The sequence below is a fragment of the Panulirus ornatus genome, chromosome 28, assembly GCF_036320965.1.
Source record: "Panulirus ornatus isolate Po-2019 chromosome 28, ASM3632096v1, whole genome shotgun sequence".
Taxonomy (NCBI): Eukaryota; Metazoa; Arthropoda; class Malacostraca; order Decapoda; family Palinuridae; genus Panulirus; species Panulirus ornatus.
The window spans coordinates 21,077,326-21,098,116 of NC_092251.1; the positions used below are offsets into that span (position 1 = coordinate 21,077,326).

The 20,791-nt window shown below is 39.7% G+C and overlaps 1 protein-coding gene across 1 annotated transcript in view; it reads right to left on the reverse strand.

Moving 5' to 3' along the window:
• LOC139757885 (uncharacterized) overlaps window positions 1-20,791 on the reverse strand; it is a 686,077-nt gene that overhangs the window by 212,127 nt on the left and 453,159 nt on the right. The window contains 5 exon segments of the mRNA XM_071678807.1: window positions 3,393-3,659; window positions 10,781-10,974; window positions 11,164-11,344; window positions 14,875-15,033; window positions 16,612-16,740. Of these exon segments, the coding sequence (XP_071534908.1) occupies window positions 3,393-3,659; window positions 10,781-10,974; window positions 11,164-11,344; window positions 14,875-15,033; window positions 16,612-16,740 (930 nt within the window).

Genomic DNA, 20,791 nt, shown 5'->3' on the forward strand with positions numbered 1-20,791 from the left:
CAGCGACAAAGCAAAATAAATATAATAAATAAATATTTTCTAAAAGTATTCATACATATTGTTAGTTTGAAATTTCTTGGAATTTGTCCACTAAATCTAAATTTCTATACAACAAAAACATGTAACAATGAAAAACAGGGCAAATAAAAGTGAGGAGCAACTATATTAAAGAATCACATAACAAGCAGTATGCCATCCTTGAAGCTTAAAGTCCTCTGCTATGTCGGATTTATACCAACTTACCCTTAGCAATAGCCAATAAATATCTAATAATCTATGGTAAGTAATAAAATACCAGAGGTCTTTACATAAATGAGTGAAAATGTGGTGTAATGTTATTGCTATCTTATTCATTTATAATCACTCTAAGACATCTTACTAAGAAAGAGTCCTGATGATACCCAGGATCAATTTCCAAAGGCTCCTGCAGCCCATAGTGATGCTACTTACAGTAGGAAGGAAATATGGACTACTTTGGGGTGAGATATTCTTTGATAAGACTGTGCTCCCAATCATAATGCCTTAACTGAGGTGACTTTTCACATGCAGAGTAACCTCACGCTAACAGAGTTCAGTAACACTGGTAATTGCTATAAGAACCATATGAAACTATTGAAAGCACTGTATAAATCAGTATCAAGAGTGTGTTCATAAACAGGAAAAAAATTATATTTGCTATGGAAAGTTTTCAGCCAACCTACCTGAAATCCTTAGTTTTCTGAAAACTTAATGGAATCTCAGAAAATCCTATTGCTCTCCTTGAAACCTTGTGAGAAACCTTGAAAAAGAAATGACCTTAGTGTTCCCGTACCATAAGTTTTTTAATCTTCCAGATAGAGTTATATCTCTCAACGTTTTCAGTCGATCTACTAGAAATTTTTTGTAAATTCTTTCAATGATTATCAAGCCTATGATTTTCAAGATCAAATGATGAATAATAAATACTCTGTACTCTCTTTTTTTATGACATTAATTTCTTTTCAATGTCTCTTATAGTACAAAATATAAATAAGATAGTAGCCTGCTTGAATCATGCCTGGTGTATCCTGATCTACACATTCTCCATCTAGGATTGCCCCCTGACCTCTTGTCGCATGGAGGCATGTCTCAAATACCAAATTATGCGCTGCTGTTGCAGATAAAGATTCATAAGATTGTTGCATAAAAGATGGATTATCAAGATCAATAATAGTTGCATGAGAAAACGGGAATATATATGCTCTGATTAATGCCTGTCCAACTTCAATCAATGCTTGGAGTTTCTCCAAGATTATCTTCTTTATCTCTAATTGAGAAAGTTTCTCAATTGTCTTGATTATGAATAATATAGCTTTGTTTGATTCCTTTGGATCAACATTCTCTTGTGAATGCAAATCTTCTTGTGGCTTTGCATCTCCTAAATCTGTTATCAGTTGCTTAATATCAGCAAAATTTTCAGATGATTTTGTTAAAACATTCATATCAACAGATGATTTAGTAGTGTCTAAATAGGGAGTCATAATCTGAGAATGATAGTCAATTTCAGTTACCATTTTGGGACAAGTTCCTGATAACTTTGATGGAGTCTCCAAAACCTTAGTTAATTCTCGAAGTCTTGCCAAACGTGCAGCTCGTCTTTCTCGTCTCTCAATTTCACGCCTGTCTGAATTACTGGTGAATGATAATTCTTCTTTAACTTGAACATTCTTGGAGAAAAAACTAAGGTCTGTTTGTGTACCATTTTCAGTTGCTGAGATATATGTTTTACAAGATCTCAAAGGGGTTTCATATTCAACAGTATCAAAGTCGTTCATAGCAAACAAAACTTCTTCATTATCTGAATTACAACTTTCCTCTGAAATTACAGACAAACTGCTGGGGCACCTCAGAAATTCTGAAACATGCTCTGGCGTAGGAGTAAGAAACCGGTTTATGGTTATTTCCACATTACCATGAACTTGTTCATTCTGTGCAGAACACTTATTGGCCAGCTTATACACAGGAATTTCGTCGTCATTTGTTTGAGGAATAAAGGTTCTTGATGAATGCCCATCTGTAGGGTTATCCAAGGATAAGTCAACATTCGACATGTAAGCATCCTCATATTTGTCTCTAGTTACATAGACTGCATTAGTTTCACTATCACTATCTGGATCAGAATCCATGGGACACTCTATGATAGGTTTTAGTTTTGTGCCATATAATTTTTTGGATTCACTATGCATTTTTAGACTCTCAGGCAACAATGTGTCTAAAGTTCTCTGATTTTCATTAAAATTTTTGAATGATGATTTTGAAAAGACATTACAATCATTCATAGTAATATAAGAATCTGATGAAGAAGTAGCTTCATTTGGAATGCTCCATAATGATGTGTGCTCCACATCTATGGATTCTCTGGAAATAGTAGAAGGATCCTCACTCAAACTGTTCCTTCTAGAAGGTTCCGAGGAAGAGGACACCACATAACTACTTCTCTGTGATCTTCCAGACTTTGGTGACCCAACAGTAGTTTCTGAACCAATAGTATTTGAGGAGAAATTTCCAGAAAAATACCCTGATTCTGGATCTCCATCAGAACTCTGCGATACAGATCTATTAATCTCAGCATCCTCTTTAAAAGGAAATTCCTGCTGAGCTTTTGTATCTTCACTGCATCTTTGTGTCTCTGGATCAGGCAACTTATCCTTAATCAAATTCCATAAATCTGCAAGTCTAATAGGCTCTAAAGTTTCACTTATCCCTGTATCAAAGAAGTGAGAAGGCTTCTGAATGGTAGTCTCATGACTTGGTGTTGTTGTTTCACTATATTTATCCATCCCATCAGTATCACTGTTATCTGATGACCTTTCTGTTAACTCATTCTCAGATATCATTAAATTAGAATAGTTCTCAGAAGTCATGACTTCAATATCACTGAATTTATGAAACTGATCAAATCCTGCTGCAGATTCTGTACTTTTATCATCATCAAGAGAACCATATACAACCATGTTTTCCATTAACAAGCGAGAGTAAGCATCAAAATCCAATACCTTCATATTATGAAATTTTGACAACTCACTAATATCATCACATGTTTCTTTCTCCTCTTGAGTTAATATACTACCAGCTAGTTTATTTTCATTTTCTGCAGAGAATGAAAAATCTAAATGGTTGAACTTGGATATCATATTAGTTAGCTCATCCTTCTTCAATACACTCATATTTCTTCTAATATTAACTTCAGTTCCCAAATCAGTATCACTATGATTTGATACATCTACTTCCTGCATATCAATTGAGCATGTACGATTGTAATCTACTTGTCCTGCATTACAGTCCTCATTAGAATCACCATTTATTAACACAAAAGTATTTGAATTACCAGTAACATTAGAAACTCTCTTCAAGTAACAGCTACTGTCACTCACCGTGGGTGTGGGAAGCCCCTCAACTTCAGCTTCAAACTTGACATCGCTTCCTGATGTAACTGTGGTATCAGAAATAAGCTTGGTGAAAACAGGTGGTTTTGTTTGTTCTACAGGTGGAGGTGTGGGCAGCCGAGGCTCAACGCTGAGGTAAGCTACACAACTAGCTGTTCCTGCAGTGTTAGAGGCTACAATCTCATACTGACCAGTATGGTCAAGAGTTGTCGCATGAATCGTGGCACTGACACTACCATCTGAACTCTCATGAATCTGAAACATAAGAAAAATACATATAAAAATAAATCTCTAATATAAATTCTAAAATTGATAACCTCAAACCACTTCACACCACATATTGTCCTCAACCATTTCATTTCTAACACATCTACCCTCCTCTGTACAACCCTATCTATAGCCCATGCCTCGCAACCATATGATATTGTTGGAACTACTTTTCTATAAAAAATACCCATTTTTGCTCTCCGAGATAACATTCTCTCTTTCCACACATTCTTCAATGCTCCCAGAACCTTCGCCCCCTCCCCCATCCAATGACACACTTCTACTTCATTGGTTCTAATTGCTGCCAAGTTCACTCCCAGATAATTAAAACACTTCACTTCCTCCAATTTATTTCCATTCAAACTCACATCCCAACTAACTTGTCTCTCAACCCTGCTGAATCTAATAACCTTGCTTTTATTCACATTTACTCTCAACTGTCTCCTTTCACACACTTTTCCAATCTCAGTCACCAACTTTTGCAGTTTCTCACATGAATCATCCACCAGTGCTGTATCATTGGGAGCAACTGACTCACTACTCAGGGCCTCTCATTCCCAACAGACTGCATACTCGCTCCTCTCTCCAAAAATCTTGCATTTGCCTCCCTAACCACCCAATTCATAAATGGATTAAACAACCATGGGGACATCATACACCCCTGCCTCAAACTGACCTTCAATGGGAACCAATCATACTCCACTCTTCTTACTTGTACAAATGCCTTACACCCTCGATAAATACTTCTCACTGCTTCTAGCAGCTTACCTCCCACACCATATATTCTTAACACCTACAGCAAAGCATCTCTATCAACCCTATCATACGCCTTCTCCAGATCCATAAATGCTCCATACAAATACAACTGTTTTCTAAGAATTTTTCACACACATTCTTCAAAGCAAACATCTGATCCACATACTCTAGCACTTCTGAAACAACATTGCTCCTCCCCAATCTGATGCTGTGTACATGCCTTTACCCTCTCAGTCAATACCCTCCAATACAATTTTCCAGGAATACTCAACACTGGCCAACAAAGATTTTATCCCATGAAAAAATTTCTGTTTCTTATGTATTTTTGCTCATTGAATCCAAATACGTTTTCAGAATTTCTGTACCACCCAAGTTTTTTGTTCCAGCATACTCGCATATCATTACGTACAGTATATATGTACCAGTGCTCTATTGGACATTTGAAAGAAAATATTTAACAAACACAGCTATTTTCATTGTCTGTAAACAGCAATAGCTTCTTTTTGACAGCACAATCCTAAATAAATGAGTCACCAAGGGGCCTATGGAAACATGACTGGAAATGTTGGGACATTTAAACAGTGCCCTTATCTGAGTAGCAGTTCTCTGTAAGTTGTAGGCCAGAATTCAATGAGCAAACAGTGTCTTTTCCACTCTTCTGACATATTGTGCTTTTGTGTATTCAGGTGTCATGCTGATACCCCATCCACCATTATAATGCTGAGAAACTGTGCAAATAGTCCAAATTCTCTCTGCTACATCTGTGGTGAATTGACAATCATATCGCAAAAATGTTCTTTCACTCCCCTCATTAAAAAATGCTATAAGCATTATTTTGGTTGTGATGTGGGTGACCAGGATAAAAGTTGGGCCTCCATATTTGTTGTGTCATATGTGTCAGGCATCTCACAGCAAGGGCAAAAGGTTCATGCTGAAACCTTTTGCCATTCCAATGGTTTGGAGAGAACCCAAAGATCATGGTTTGGATTGCTACTTCTACCTGACATATATAAATGGCATAACATCAAAATCCAAGCATGCTGTTAAATATACTAATTTACCACCTGTTATGAGGTCAGTACCTCTGAGTCAAGAACTTCCAGTGCCAGAGCCTCCAAGAAACATGACAGTAAGTGACACAAAGTCTGATGATGAGAAAGTAGACCAGGTAAAGGAAAATATTGATCCCACATTTGAAGCAAGCTGTTCTTCAAATGAACCACATTTACTGAGTCAAGATCTTAATGATCTTGTCCATAATTTAAATTTGTCTAAGAAGCAAGCTGTATTTTTGGGTTCCAAGTTAAAGGGCTGGAACCTTCTCCAGAATGAATATAATGTTTGTTTTTATCATGATACCCCAATCTGAGCCTTCGGGGCCTGTGTGGATCAGGTGTTTGCTTTGAAGAATGAATGCGAGAGATACTTAGAAAAACAAATGGATTTGTATGTAGCATTTATGGATCTGGAGAAAGCATATGATAGAGTTGATAGAGATGCTCTGTGGAAGCTATTAAGAATATATGGTGTGGGAGGCAAGTTGTTAGAAGCAGTGAAAAGTTTTTATCGAGGATGTAAGGCATGTGTACATGTAGGAAGAGAGGAAAGTGATTGGTTCTCAGTGAATGTAGGTTTGCGGCAGGGGTGTGTGATGTCTCCATGGTTGTTTAATTTGTTTATGGATGGGGTTGTTTGGGAGGTGAATGCAAGAGTTTTGGAAAGAGGGGCAAGTATAAAGTCTGTTGTGGATGAGAGAGCTTGGGAAGTGAGTCAGTTGTTGTTCGCTGATGATACAGCGCTGGTGGCTGATTCATGTAAGAAACTGCAGAAGCTGGTGACTGAGTTTGGTAAAGTGTGCAAAAGAAGAAAGTTAAGAGTAAATGTGAATAAGAGCAAGGTTATTAGGTACAGTAGGGTTGAGGGTCAAGTCAATTGGGAGGTAAGTTTGAATGGAGAAAAGCTGAAGGAAGTGAAGTGTTTTAAATATCTGGGAATGGATCTGGCAGCGGGTGGAACCATGGAAGCGGAAGTGAATCATAGGGTGGGGGAGGGGGAGAAAATTCTGGGAGCCTTGAAGAATGTTTGGAAGTCGAGAACATTATCTCAGAAAGCAAAAATATGTATGTTTGAAGGAATAGTGGTTCCAACAATGTTGTATGGTTGCGAGGCGTGGGCTATGGATAGAGTTGTGCGCAGGAGGGTGGATGTGCTGGAAATGAGATGTTTGAGGACAATATGTGGTGTGAGGTGGTTTGATCGAGTAAGTAATGTAAGGGTGAGAGAGATGTGTGGAAATAAAAAGAGTGTGGTTGAGAGAGCAGAAGAGGGTGTTTTGAAATGGTTTGGTCACATGGAGAGAATGAGTAAGGAAAGATTGACCAAGAGGATATATGTGTCAGAGGTGGAGGGAACGAGGAGAAGTGGGAGACCAAATTGGAGGTGGAAAGATGGAGTGAAAAAGATTTTGAGTGATCGGGGCCTGAACATGCAGGAGGGTGAAAGGCGTGCAAGGAATAGAGTGAATTGGAACGATGTGGTATACCAGGGTTGACGTGCTGTCAATGGATTGAACCAGGGCATGTGAAGTGTCTGGGGTAAACCATGCAAAGTGTGTGGGGCCTGGATGTGGAAAGGGAGCTGTGGTTTCGGTGCATTATTACATGACAGCTAGAGACTGACTGTGAACAAATGGGGCCTTTGGTGTTTTTCCTAGCGCTACCTCGCACACAAGAGGGGGGAGGGGGTTGTTATTCCATGTGTGGCGAGGTGGCGATGGGAACAAATAAAGGCAGACAGTATGAATTATGTACATGTTTATATATGTATATGTCTGTGTGTGTATATATATGTGTACATTGAGATGTATAGGTATGTATATTGTGCGTGTGTGGACATGTATGTATATACATGTGTATGTGGGCGGGTTGGGCCATTCTTTTGTCTGTTTCCTTGCGCTACCTTGCTAACACGGGAGACAGCGACAAAGCAAAATATAAATAGATATATTTATCATGATCACCATGTCCTTTTCAAAAGAATTATTCTCCCTTGAAGATGGTCTGGTCTTTTGCATCTGGTCTTTTGCAATGACGTTCGTTCTGTTATGAAGGCACTTAGCCACAAATATAACTCAGATGAGAGGGGCTTGTTTATTGACTCCTCATTAAAAGTAAGCTTAAAAGCAGTTCTACTCCAAAACGGAAATAAGTTTCCTTCCGTTCCTCTGGCTTATGCAGCTAACATGAAGTAACTGTAAAATAATATGAAGCTTCTTTTGGAAAAAATTAAGTATGGGGACTTTAAGTGGAATGTATGTGGTGACCTAAAAGTTGTGGCACTTTTACTCGGAATGCAACTTGATTACAAAACGTTTTGTTGTTTCCTCTGTGAGCGGGAAAGCAGGAACAAGAAAAATCATGATGCAAAGAAAATATGGCCAAAATGAACATTAATGACTCCATTAAAGAATGTTATCAATCCTCCTCTTGTTGATACTGAGTAAATTTATATGCCTCCTTCGCACAAAAAGCTCGGGTTGATAAAGAACTTTGTCAAAGGTATGGATAAATCTGACCATGGATTCACATATTTGAGGAATAAATTCCCCAAAATCAGAGGTGCAAAAATCAAGGACAGTATTTTTGTAGAACCATAGATCAGGAAACTGCTTTGAGATGAAAAGTTTGATGAAGAGCTAAATGAAGTTCAAAAACCGTATGGCTGTCATTTAAGAGAGTTTGCACAGATGTTTTGGGGAATCACAGATCAGACAACTACTGTGATGTAAAAGATCTACTGACTTCATATAAAGCTCAGGGATGCAATAAGAGTCTAAAAATTCACTTTTTGGACTTGCACTAAGACTTTATCCTGGAAAATCTTGGGGCAGGCAGTGATGAGCATGGTGAAAGATTTCACCAGGACATTTTGGACATGGAAAAGCAGTACTAAGGAAAGTGGAGCCCCTCTATGTTGGCAGATTACTGCTGGACACTAAGGAAGAGTTCCAGAGGCCAAATATAGTAAAAATTCATACACTTCTACATTTTAGAGGCAAGTTCTTAAGTGTAATACTAGCCTTGTCTATGAATAATATACACATTGTATACTTAAATTCCACTGTCGCTTAAAAACCATGCTTGACAGAAAAATTCTAAAAGCAGATGCAAATTCGACATAAAAAGTACTGCAAGGTCCATCTATCTTAGTTCATGGAACAGAAAAAAAAACATTAAAATTTTGCTGGCAGAGAGAGTCAGGGAGAATGGTTAGATTACGAGAGAAGTAGTGAAAGCTATGCGGAAGATGAAACCTAGCAAGGAGGCGGGTTTGGATGGTATTGCAGTAGGATTTATCAAAAGAGGGGGTGACTGTATTGTTGATTGGTTAGTAAGGATATTCAATGTATGTATGGATCATGGTAAGTGCCTGATTTTTGGCACAGTGCCACTATACAAAGGCAAAGAGGATAAATGTGTGTGTTCAAACTACAGAGGCATAAGTTTGTTGAGTATTCCTCGGAAATTGTATGGAAGGGTACTGATTGAGAGGGTGAAGGCATGTACACAGCATCAGATTGGGGAAGAGCAGTAGGGATGTGTGGACCATGTGTTTGCTTTGAAGAATGTGTGTGGGAAATACTTAGAAAAACAAATGGATACGTATGTAGCATTTATGGATCTGGAGAAGGCATAGAATAGGGTTGGTAAGAGATGCTTTGTGGAAGGTCTTAAGAGTATATGACATGGGAGGTAAGTTGCTAGAAGCAGTGGAAAGTTTTTACCAAGGATGTAAGGCATGTGTACCATTAGGAAGAGAGGAGAGTGATTGGTTCCCAGTGAATGTTGGTCTGCGGCAGGGGTGTGAGATGTCCCCATGGTTAATTTGTTAATGGACGGGGTGGTTAGGCAGGTAAATGCAACAGTTTTGAAGAGAGGGGCAAGTATGCAGTCTGTTGGGGATGAGAGGCCTGAGAAGTGAATTAGCTGTTGTTTGCTGATGATGCAACTCTAGTGGCTGATTTGAGTGAGAAACTAAAGATGGTGGTGACTGAGACTGGAAAAGTGTGTGAAAGGAGAATGTTGAGAGGATATGTGAATAACAAAGGTTATCAGGTTCAGTAGGGTGGAGGGACAATTTAATTAGGATGTAAGTTTGAATGGAAAAAAAGTTGGAGGAAGTGAAGTGTTTTAGATGTCTGGGAGTGGACTTAGCAGCAAATGGAACCATAGAAGCAGAAGTGAGTCACAAGGTGGGGAGGAGGGAAAAGGTTCTGGAAGGGATGAAGAATGTGTGGAAGGAGAGATTGGTACCTCGAAGCAAAAATGGGTATGTTTGAAGGAATAGTAGTTCCAACATTGTTATATGGTTGTGAGACATAGGCTATAGATATGGTTGTACGGGGGAGGGTGGGTGTGTTGGAAATGAAATTTTTGAGGACAATATGTGGTGTGAGGTGGTTTGACTGAGAAAGTAAAGAAAGGGTAAGTGAGATGTGAGGAAATAAAAAGATAAAAAGAGTGTGGTCGAGAGAGCAGAGGAGGGTGTGTTAAAATGGTTTGGATATATGGAGAGAATGTGTGAGGAAAGAGTGACAAAGAGGATATATGTGTCAAAGGCAGAGGGAACAAGAAGAAGCAGGAGACCAAACTGGAGGTGGAAGGATAGTGTGAAAAAGATTTTGAGCGATCAAGGCCTGAACACACAGGAGGGTGAAAGGCGTGCAAGGAATAGAGTGAATTTGAACGATGTGGTATACCGGGGTCAACGTGCTGTCAATGGACTAAACCAGGGCATGTGAAATGTCTGGGGTAAACCAAGAAAAGGTCTGCAGGGCCTGGATGTGGATAGGGAGCTGTGATTTCGGTGCATTACACATGACAGCTAGAGACTGAGCATGAACGAATGTGGCCTTTTTTATCTGTTTTCCTGGCGCTACCTCGCTGAAGCAGGGGGTAGCGATGCTGTTTCCTGTGGGATGGGGTAGCACCAGGAATGGATGAAGGCTAGCAAGTATGAATATGTACATTTGTATATATGTATATGTCTTTGAATGTGTATGTATATGTATGTAAATGTGTATATGTACATGTATGGGCATTAATGTACATATGTGTGTATATGAATGGATAGGCCATTCTTCGTCTGTTTCCTGGCACTACCATGGTGACACAGGAAAGAACAAGTATAATAAATACATAGAAATAAAATAATAATAATAGCAATTCAATATCCAGTGCAAACACCTGCCTTAACAAAAAACAGCCTTACTTATTATATACATCCACTCTCTAACTGTCAGATCTAATAAACCACTTCCCAACAACAAAAAGTTTACAAAAAGTCATAATTACCTGCAATTCATTATCTGGAATAAGGGGCATACCATCCCTGAACCAAGCAACTGTAGGCTTAGGCTGGCCTGTGACTGTGGCTCGAAGAGTGACTGGATTCCCTTCTGTGACATGATTGTCAGTGAGCAACTTGGAAAATCTAGGTGCTAATGTAGGAGGCTCTGATGCAGGAGGTGCAATTAGCTCAGGGGTAGCTGAAGATAAACATGAGATTATATATACAAAACACTAGTTTTAAAATTCCAATGTACATAACATATAAATTCACCATTTTCAAGTCAAAGCCTTCAGTTACAAAGAAATATGGGTTATTTAGCATAAGCAATAATCAACTCATCCCTGTGAAATACAAATCAAACAAAAATTTACTCTTCTTCACTTACGTTCAACGTTTAAGAAACATGCTGTTGATGCCTCACCAGCTGAGTTCATGGCAACTACTCTGTATATACCAGCATCTTCAAGGAATGCTTCTTGAATAATAAGCGAACAGCGATCTCCATGGAACAACAACTTGAAGTCATTTGATTCTTTCACTGGTTTATCATCATGATACCATATGACCTATTGAAAGAAAAAATACGATGTTACTTAGAATCAGGTTAATCAAAGGTTAACATTTGCTCACATCCACTCTCTAGCTGTCATGTATAGTGAAATAAAACCAGTGCCCCTTATCCACAGCCAAGCCCCACAGACCTTTCTTTGGTTTCTCTTGATTGCTTCAGATGCACTGGATCAGCCCACTGATAGTACACATTCCCCTATATACCACAACATTCCAATTTGCTCTATCCCAAGCACACCTCATACTCTTTTGCATGTTCAAGCCCCAACAACACAAGATATCTTTCAATCCATCTTTCCACCTCACACCTCACACTCATTCTTCCCCTCCTCCTTGCTATCTCTAATCCTAACACATACATCCCTTACTCATTTTCCTCATATGTCCAAACCATTTCTGCATATCTTTAGCTCCTTCACATATACCCTGCTTTACCACACATCTCTCCTACCCTGTCATTCGTTACTTGACCAATCCTCTTAATAACATATTGTCCTTAATCATTTCATTTCTAGCATATCTACCCTCTTCCAAGCTCTTGCATTTGAGCCTGGCATAGGGTAGGGTTTGTGTTTAAGTGAGCATACTTACAGAGGAGTAAAGACATGGTACATACATACAAAATCAAGAGACAGAGCAACACAAGTGTAAAAGGTTAAGAGACAGAGCAATACAAGTGTAAAACCCTCTCACTGTAACACAAAAATAGCAATCACAAATAGTAATCACTTAAAGCCATACAGCCCTATTCGCTAATTGACCTTCAAACATACCCAAAGTTGTCCTCAGTGAAACCACCCACTCAGTGTACCCAGAGTGTTTGCCCCCTTTCCCACCCTATGTTTCACTTCTGCTGCCATAGTTCCATTCACTGCCAAGTCCACTCCCAGATATCTAAAACACTCAACTTTCTTAAAGTTCAATTATGTCATAATTGACAGGCATGCTAAGGAAAAACTTTCAGAGGTACATGTGATGATAGGGGCAGCAGGTGGGAAGTCTAATCACTTCTTGGTGGAGGCAAGGGTGAAAATCTGTAGAAGGCTTAAAAAAAGACGAGATCATATGTGTGGGAAAAGAGTGGTGAAAGTGGGTGAGCTTGGAAAAGAGACTCGAGTGAGGAGATACCTGGAAAGATCAGGTGAAGAATGGGAAGAAGTAAGAGTATATGAAACTGAGTGGGTGAAGAATGGAAGGAATTTAGGGAGGCAGTGCTTACATATGTGAGAGAAAAGTGTGGCCTGCTAAAGGTGGGATGTGGGCATGTGAAAAAGGGTAGTGTGAGGTAGGATGAGGAAGTTAAGCTATTGGTAAAAGAGGAAAGGGGGTTGTATGAGTGTTACATGAAAGAAATGAGAGTAATTGGGAATTACACAGGAAGGAGCAGGGGCTAAAAAAGAGGGCAAATGAGAACTGGAGTGAAAAGGGTATTTCCAAACTTTAGAGTGAATAAGAAAATGTTTTGGAAGGAGGTAGGACTATTAGGATAACAATACATTGAATGGGAAAATTAGTGAAAGGAGAAGATGGGTGAGTAGTAACAGGCAAAGAAGCAGTGAAGAGGAGATGAAGTGAGTATTGTGAAGGACTGCTGAATGTGTTTGATAAAAGGGTGGTAGACTTTGGGGTATTTGGGATGTGGAGATATGCAAAGGAAGAGAGTCATGGCAAGTGGTTTGATGAGAAGTGAATAGATGGTGAAAGTCTTCCATAAAATGAAGTACAGGGAAGTGGCTTGAGTGAATGGGATTACAGTTGAATTTCTCTGAAAAACGGGACAAAAGTGTTTATTGATTGGTTACGATTATCAATATGTGTATGGCTTAAAGTGAGGTACCTGAGGATTAGCAGAATGCCAATATAGTGCCATTGCATAATGGCAAGGGGTACAAACAGAATGTTCAAATCACAGAGGTATAATTTGTCAAGCATCCCTGGTAAGTTGCACGAGAAAGTGGTGACTGAAAGGGCAGTAACATGCACAGAGCACCAGACTGCAGAAAAATAAGGTGACATCAGAAGTGTTAGAGGATGCATGAATCAAATGTCTGTTTCGAAAAATTTGTGAAAGGAATATTCAAAAAAGAGTAGAGTCATATGGCTCCGAAGGAAACATATGACAGGGCTGACGCAGATACTTTGTGGAAGATGTTATCGATATATGGTGTATATATTCAAGCAGATGGAACCATGGAAGGGGAAGTGAGTCACAGGGTGGGGGAGGGGGAGAAGGTTCTGGAAGTGTTGAAGAATGTGTGGAAGTTAGAACGATATCTCAGAGAGCAAAAATGGGTATGCTTGAAGGAATAGTGGTTCTAACAATGTTATATGGTTGCGAGGCATGGGCTATAAATAGGGTTGTGCAGAAGAGGGTGGATGTGTTGGAAATGAAATGTTTGAGGACAATATGTGGTGTGAGGTGGTTTGATTGAGTAAGTACTGAAAGGGTAAGAGAGATGTGTGGTAATAAAAAGAGGATGATTGAGAGAGCAGAAGAGGGTGTATTGAAATGGTTTGGTCACATGGAGAGAATGAGTGAGGAAAGATTGTCAAAGAGGATATATGTGTCAGAGGTGGAGGGAACAAGATGTGGGAGACCAAATTGGAGATGGAAGGATGGAGTGAAAAAGATTTTGAGCGACTGGGGCCTGAACATACAGGAGAGTGAAAGGCGTGCAAGGAATAGAGTGAATTGGAACAATCTGGTATACCGGGGTCAACGTGCTGTCAATGGATTGAACCAGGGCATGTGACGCGTCTGGAGTAAACCATGGAAAGCTTTGTGGGGCCTAGATGTGGAAAGGGAGCTGTGGTTTCGGTGCATTACACATGATAGCCAGAGACTGAGTGTGAACAAATGTGGCCTTTGTTGTCTTTTCCTTGTGCTACCTCGTGTGCATGGGGGGGGCTGTTTTTCATGTGTGGCCGGGTGGCGACAAGAATGGATGAGGGCAGCAAGTATGAATATGTACATGTGTATATATGTTTGTATATGTATATGTATGTATACGTTGAAATGTAGAGGTATGTATACGGGCATGTGTGGGTGTTTATGTATGTACATGTGAATATGGGTGGATTGGGCCATTCTTTCATCTGTTTCCTTATGCTACCTCGCTAACACAGGAGATAGCGACTAAGTATATTAGAAAATAAAAATTAATAATATTTAAGAAATCCCAGGTGACAAGGGAAATGACAACTACTTTCCATATATTTCTTGCCTGCTTCAGAAATATACAGCCTATATTGTGAACCATGTTTATTTACAGAAATTTTCTTCAGCCATCTCGATAGTCTTTTTCTCTATGTCTTTGTCTTCAACTATCTTTACAGTCTTTTTCTCTGTTATTTACACTGTTGCCTTCAAAATTTTCAACCTAACCTTCATTATCTAATTTTCCACTTTTATAGTTTTTCTTTCCGTGCAGGATCTTTAATATTCTTAATCTTTCAAACAATCATTATAAATTGATTTTTCTTATGGAAAGAGATTGATATACTGTGGTACAAATGCAATACATACCTCAGGTTCTGGTTGCCCAACGATAACACAGTCAAGCCTGGCAGTCTTGCCTTCCTTAATATTAGTGTCCTTGAGGGGTAGTTGCACTGTAGGTTTCACTGGCTCCACATCAATATCAGAAGTGACCTCAGAATCACTTGTCTCAGTAGGGATGCGACCCTAATGACAATATACCAAAATATTATGGAGACACTATAATATCATTTCATCTTACAGTTTATTTTGGATATGCAAATAAAGAAAGCTAATGGTGATCATACCCCACAAGCAAGTTCCTGAAATGAGAGCATCTACTGCATGTTATTTACTACAAACAATAAAACTAACATATATATCAGTACACCAATGGACCTTAGAGAATTTGCATCAGGTCTTGGAGACAAACAGCTAACAGTCATCACTGAAAGTGTACTGCAAAAGCACTTCACATCCCATATTCAACAAAATAACAATTAATATCTTGCTGAATGGGACATGAAGATGAGTTTCTTGGAGGGTGAAAGGAAGTCATTATACAAATAACAGAAACTGATCTAGCCCACTTTAATTACAGGTATGCATGATACTTCTTGTTTAAAGGAAAGAATGCAAAGAGATCACAGAACAAAGAACTAAGGAGTCTACATAACAGCATCTCATCTAATAACTTTCAATCTGCAAAAAGCTCAAAGGTACTCTCATAAGATATAGATGAAGCTCATTAATCAAAAGCATGGTAAACACCTCACAGGTGGGGACATCATAGCAGCACCAGTCCTCTTTCCATTTCATCATAACAATTAGCTCCTTGTGTTCTTCCTTACTAAAAATACAGGGAAGGTGACAACACTTCTGGCTAATCACTAGGTCAAATGTATCTGATTTCTTAACTTACTACAAAATGAGAAGTAATTTTTATTTGTTAATAAATGTGCTCACATTTCATTCATTCTCAACTATCAACACAAGCCACAACCCTTTTGATGTGCAACCACCCACCAGGTTAATGAGGCTTTCAAGCAGCTCCAATTGCTCATCCTTATGTCAGGCTACCATAAATGGCCTGCCAACAGACCCGACAGTGTGTGCAGGATTCAACGTGTGGTGGGATATTATATGAGTAAACTGATGTTCATGGGGCCCTGTTTCATAATAAAAGATTGATATCCATGACACTAAAAGGGATAAGAAACTTTCTAAGAATTTCACATCACTACAGCTCTTCTTCAATGATTAGAAATTCATATTTTCAAAACATGTGGGAACCTTTAGGAAATACGGAGAGAATAGTATCTGTTAGTTTCCTTATTATCGTTGATAAAATAAGAATGACTAAAAATGCCCTTGGGCATCATGCTAAGGGAGGTGACTCATACTGCACAATGAAACGTGAAAAAAATGAAAGAAAATATCTGTCAGCAAAGCCTTCTTTGTACAGCAAAGTGCTAGTTACCTTTTCAAATGTGCAGTACAGATATATCAAAATAACTGGGATGCCTGGCACTCAGACAGAAATCAGAATGAACTGCATGCATGAAACCAGAAATCATAAAGAAGTGCACTGAATGATTACATCAAGTTTAATGCAGTATGCAAGATTGAAACTATCATTCAATTATAGGTACAGAAATTTTCTCCAACAGAATCAAAAGAAGTCCATTTAAGTTAAGGGTTTTTCAGAGAAGTAACATATATAGAAATTTTTATCAAAGACAATAAAAGCATGTAAATCAAGCCCAATAATTCCAATGCACTAACCTTTACTGAGACATTAGCAGAGCACTGTCCTTCTCCTGCAGAGTTCTTGGCCACCACAGTGTATGTACCAGCATTTTTGGGGAATGCTTCTGACATCACTAAAGTGGCAATACAACCATCAAAGGCAATCTGGATTTAAAAGGAAATGTAAGGAATGTCACCAAATACGTCAATAAAAACAGAGAAATGCTGTGGTACATGCTATCATTGTTCTGAAACAGGGCATGTGAAACATCCAGGGTAAACCAAGGAAAAGTCTATGGGGCCTGGATGTGGATAGGGAGCTGAGGTTTTGGTTCACTATACATGACAGCTCAAGTGTTGATGTGAGCAGATATAGCCTTTCTTCAGTGGTTTCCTAGCATTATCTAGCTAATGCAGGAAAAGGTGTTCAAATATGAAAGATGAATTAATGTGGCCTTTTTTGTCTGTTTTCCTGGCACTACCTCGCTGACACAGAGGATGGCGATGCTGTTTCCTGTGGGGCAGGGTGGCACTGGAAATGGATGAAAGCAAGCAAGTATAAATATGTACATGGGCATATATGTATATGGTTGTGTATGAATACGTATATGTATGCATATGTGTATATGTTGATATGTATATGCAAATGTGTGTATATGTATGTGTATGAGCAAGTATGTATCCATGAGTTTATATTAGTGCATGGGTCATTCTTTGTCTGTTTCCTGGCACTACCTTGCTGATGCGAGAAATGGAAACATCCAGGGTAAACCAAGGAAAAGTCTGTGGTGGCCAAGTGAGGATATTCCCTCTAAGGCTCAGTCCTCTGTTTTCAACATTACCTCACTAATGCAGGAAATGGCAAATGTGTTTGAAAATATTTATATTATTATTTATTATACTTAGTTGCTGTCTCCCGCATTAGCGAGGTAGCACAAGGAAACAGACAAAAGAATGGCCCAACCCACCCACACACACATATACATACATAAAAGCCCACACATGCACATATGTCTCTCTCTTACCCTTCCATTACTTGATCAAACAACCTCACACCACATATTGTCCTCACACATGTATTTGATACTTGAATGCTGTTTCCTGTGTCAGCAAGGTAGCACCTGGGAACAGACATACACACATATACACATATACATATACCCATTCATACTTACACACGCACACACACATGCGACAAAGCAAAATAAAAAAAAGACACACACACACATATATATATATATATATATATATATATATATATATATATATATATATATATATATATATATATATATTTTTTTTTTTATTTATTATACTTTGTCGCTGTCTCCCGCGTTTGCGAGGTAGCGCAAGGAAACAGACGAAAGAAATAGCCCAACCCCCCCCCAATACACATGTATATACATACGTCCACACACTCAAATATACATACCTACACAGCTTTCCATGGTTTACCCCAGACGCTTTACGTGCCCTGCTTCAATCCACTGACAGCACGTCAACCCCGGTATACCACATCGCTCTAATTCACTCTATTCCTTGCCCTCCTTTCACCCTCCTGCATGTTCAGGCCCCGATCACACAAAATCTTTTTCACTCCATCTTTCCACCTCCAATTTGGTCTCCCTCTTCTCCTTGTTCCCTCCACCTCCGACACATATATCCTCTTGGTCAATCTTTCCTCACTCATCCTCTCCATGTGCCCAAACCACTTCAAAACACCCTCTTCTGCTCTCTCAACCACGCTCTTTTTATTTCCACACATCTCTCTTACCCTTACGTTACTCACTCGATCAAACCACCTCACACCACACATTGTCCTCAAACATCTCATTTCCAGCACATCCATCCTCCTGCGCACAACTCTATCCATAGCCCACGCCTCGCAACCATACAACATTGTTGGAACCACTATTCCTTCAAACATACCCATTTTTGCTTTCCGAGATAATGTTCTCGACTTCCACACATTCTTCAAGGCCCCCAGGATTTTCGCCCCCTCCCCCACCCTATGATCCACTTCCGCTTCCATGGTTCCATCCGCTGCCAGATCCACTCCCAGATATCTAAAACACTTCACTTCCTCCAGTTTTTCTCCATTCAAACTCACCTCCCAATTGACTTGACCCTCAACCCTACTGTACCTAATAACCTTGCTCTTATTCACATTTACTCTTAACTTTCTTCTTCCACACACTTTTCCAAACTCAGTCACCAGCTTCTGCAGTTTCTCACATGAATCAGCCACCAGCGCTGTATCATCAGCGAACAACAACTGACTCACTTCCCAAGCTCTCTCATCCCCAACAGACTTCATACTTGCCCCTCTTTCCAAAACTCTTGCATTTACCTCCCTAACAACCCCATCCATAAACAAATTAAACAACCATGGAGACATCACACACCCCTGCCGCAAACCTACATTCACTGAGAACCAATCACTTTCCTCTCTTCCTACACGTACACATGCCTTACATCCTCGATAAAATATATATATATATATATATATATATATATTTTTTTTTTTTTTTTTATACTTTGTCGCTGTCTCCCACGTTTGCGAGGTAGCGCAAGGAAACAGACGAAAGAAATGGCCCCCCCCCCATACACATGTACATACACACGTCCACACACGGAAATATACATACCTACACAGCTTTCCATGGTTTACCCCAGACGCTTCACATGCCTTGATTCAATCCACTGACAGCACGTCAACCCCTGTATACCACATCGCTCCAATTCACTCTATTCCTTGCCCTCCTTACACCCTCCTGCATGTTCAGGCCCCGATCACACAAAATCTTTTTCACTCCATCTTTCCACCTCCAATTTGGTCTCCCTCTTCTCCTCGTTCCCTCCACCTCCGACACATATATCCTCTTGGTCAATCTTTCCTCACTCATTCTCTCCACGTGACCAAACCATTTCAAAACACCCTCTTCTGCTCTCTCAACCACGCTCTTTTTATTTCCACACATCTCTCTTACCCTTACGTTACTTACTCGATCAAACCACCTCACACCACACATTGTCCTCAAACATCTCATTTCCAGCACATCCATCCTCCTGCGCACAACTCTATCCATAGTCCACGCCTCGCAACCATACAACATTGTTGGAACCACTATTCCTTCAAACATACCCATTTTTGCTTTCCGAGATAATGTTCTCGACTTCCACACATTCTTCAAGGCTCCCAGAATTTTCGCCCCCTCCCCCACCCTATGATCCACTTCCGCTTCCATGGTTCCATCCGCTGCCAGATCCACTCCCAGATATCTAAAATGCTTCACTTCCTCCAGTTTTTCTCCATTCAAACTCACCTCCCAATTGAATTGACCCTCAACCCTACTGTACCTAATAACCTTGCTCTTATTCACATTTACTCTTAACTTTCTTCTTTCACACACTTTACCAAACTCAGTCACCAGCTTCTGCAGTTTCTCACATGAATCAGCCACCAGCGCTGTATCATCAGCGAACAGCAACTGACCCACTTCCCAAGCTCTCTCATCCCCAACAGACTTCATACTTGCCCCTCTTTCCAAAACTCTTGCATTCACCTCCCTAACAACCCCATCCATAAACAAATTAAACAACCATGGAGACATCACACACCCCTGCCGCAAACCTACATTCACTGAGAACCAATCACTTTCCTCTCTTCCTACACGTACACATGCCTTACATCCTCGATAAAAACTTTTCACTGCTTCTAACAACTTGCCTCCCACACCATATACTCTTAATACCTTCCACAGAGCATCTCTATCAACTCTATCATATGCCTTCTCCAGATCCATAAATGCTACATACAAATCCATTTGCTTTTCTAAGTATTTCTCACATACATTCTTCAAAGCAAACACCTGATCCACACATCCTCTACCACTTCTGAAACCACACTGCTCTTCCCCAATCTGATGCTCTGTACATGCCTTCACCCTCTCAATCAATATCCTCCCATATAATTTGCCAGGAATACTCAACAAACTTATACCTCTGTAATTTGAGCACTCACTCTTATCCCCTTTGCCTTTGTACAATGGCACTATGCACGCATTCCGCCAATCCTCAGGCACCTCACCATGAGTCATACATACATTAAATAACCTTACCAAGCAGTCAACAATACAGTCACCCCCTTTTTTAATAAATTCCACTGCAATACCATCCAAACCTGCTGCCTTGCCGGCTTTCATCTTCCGCAAAG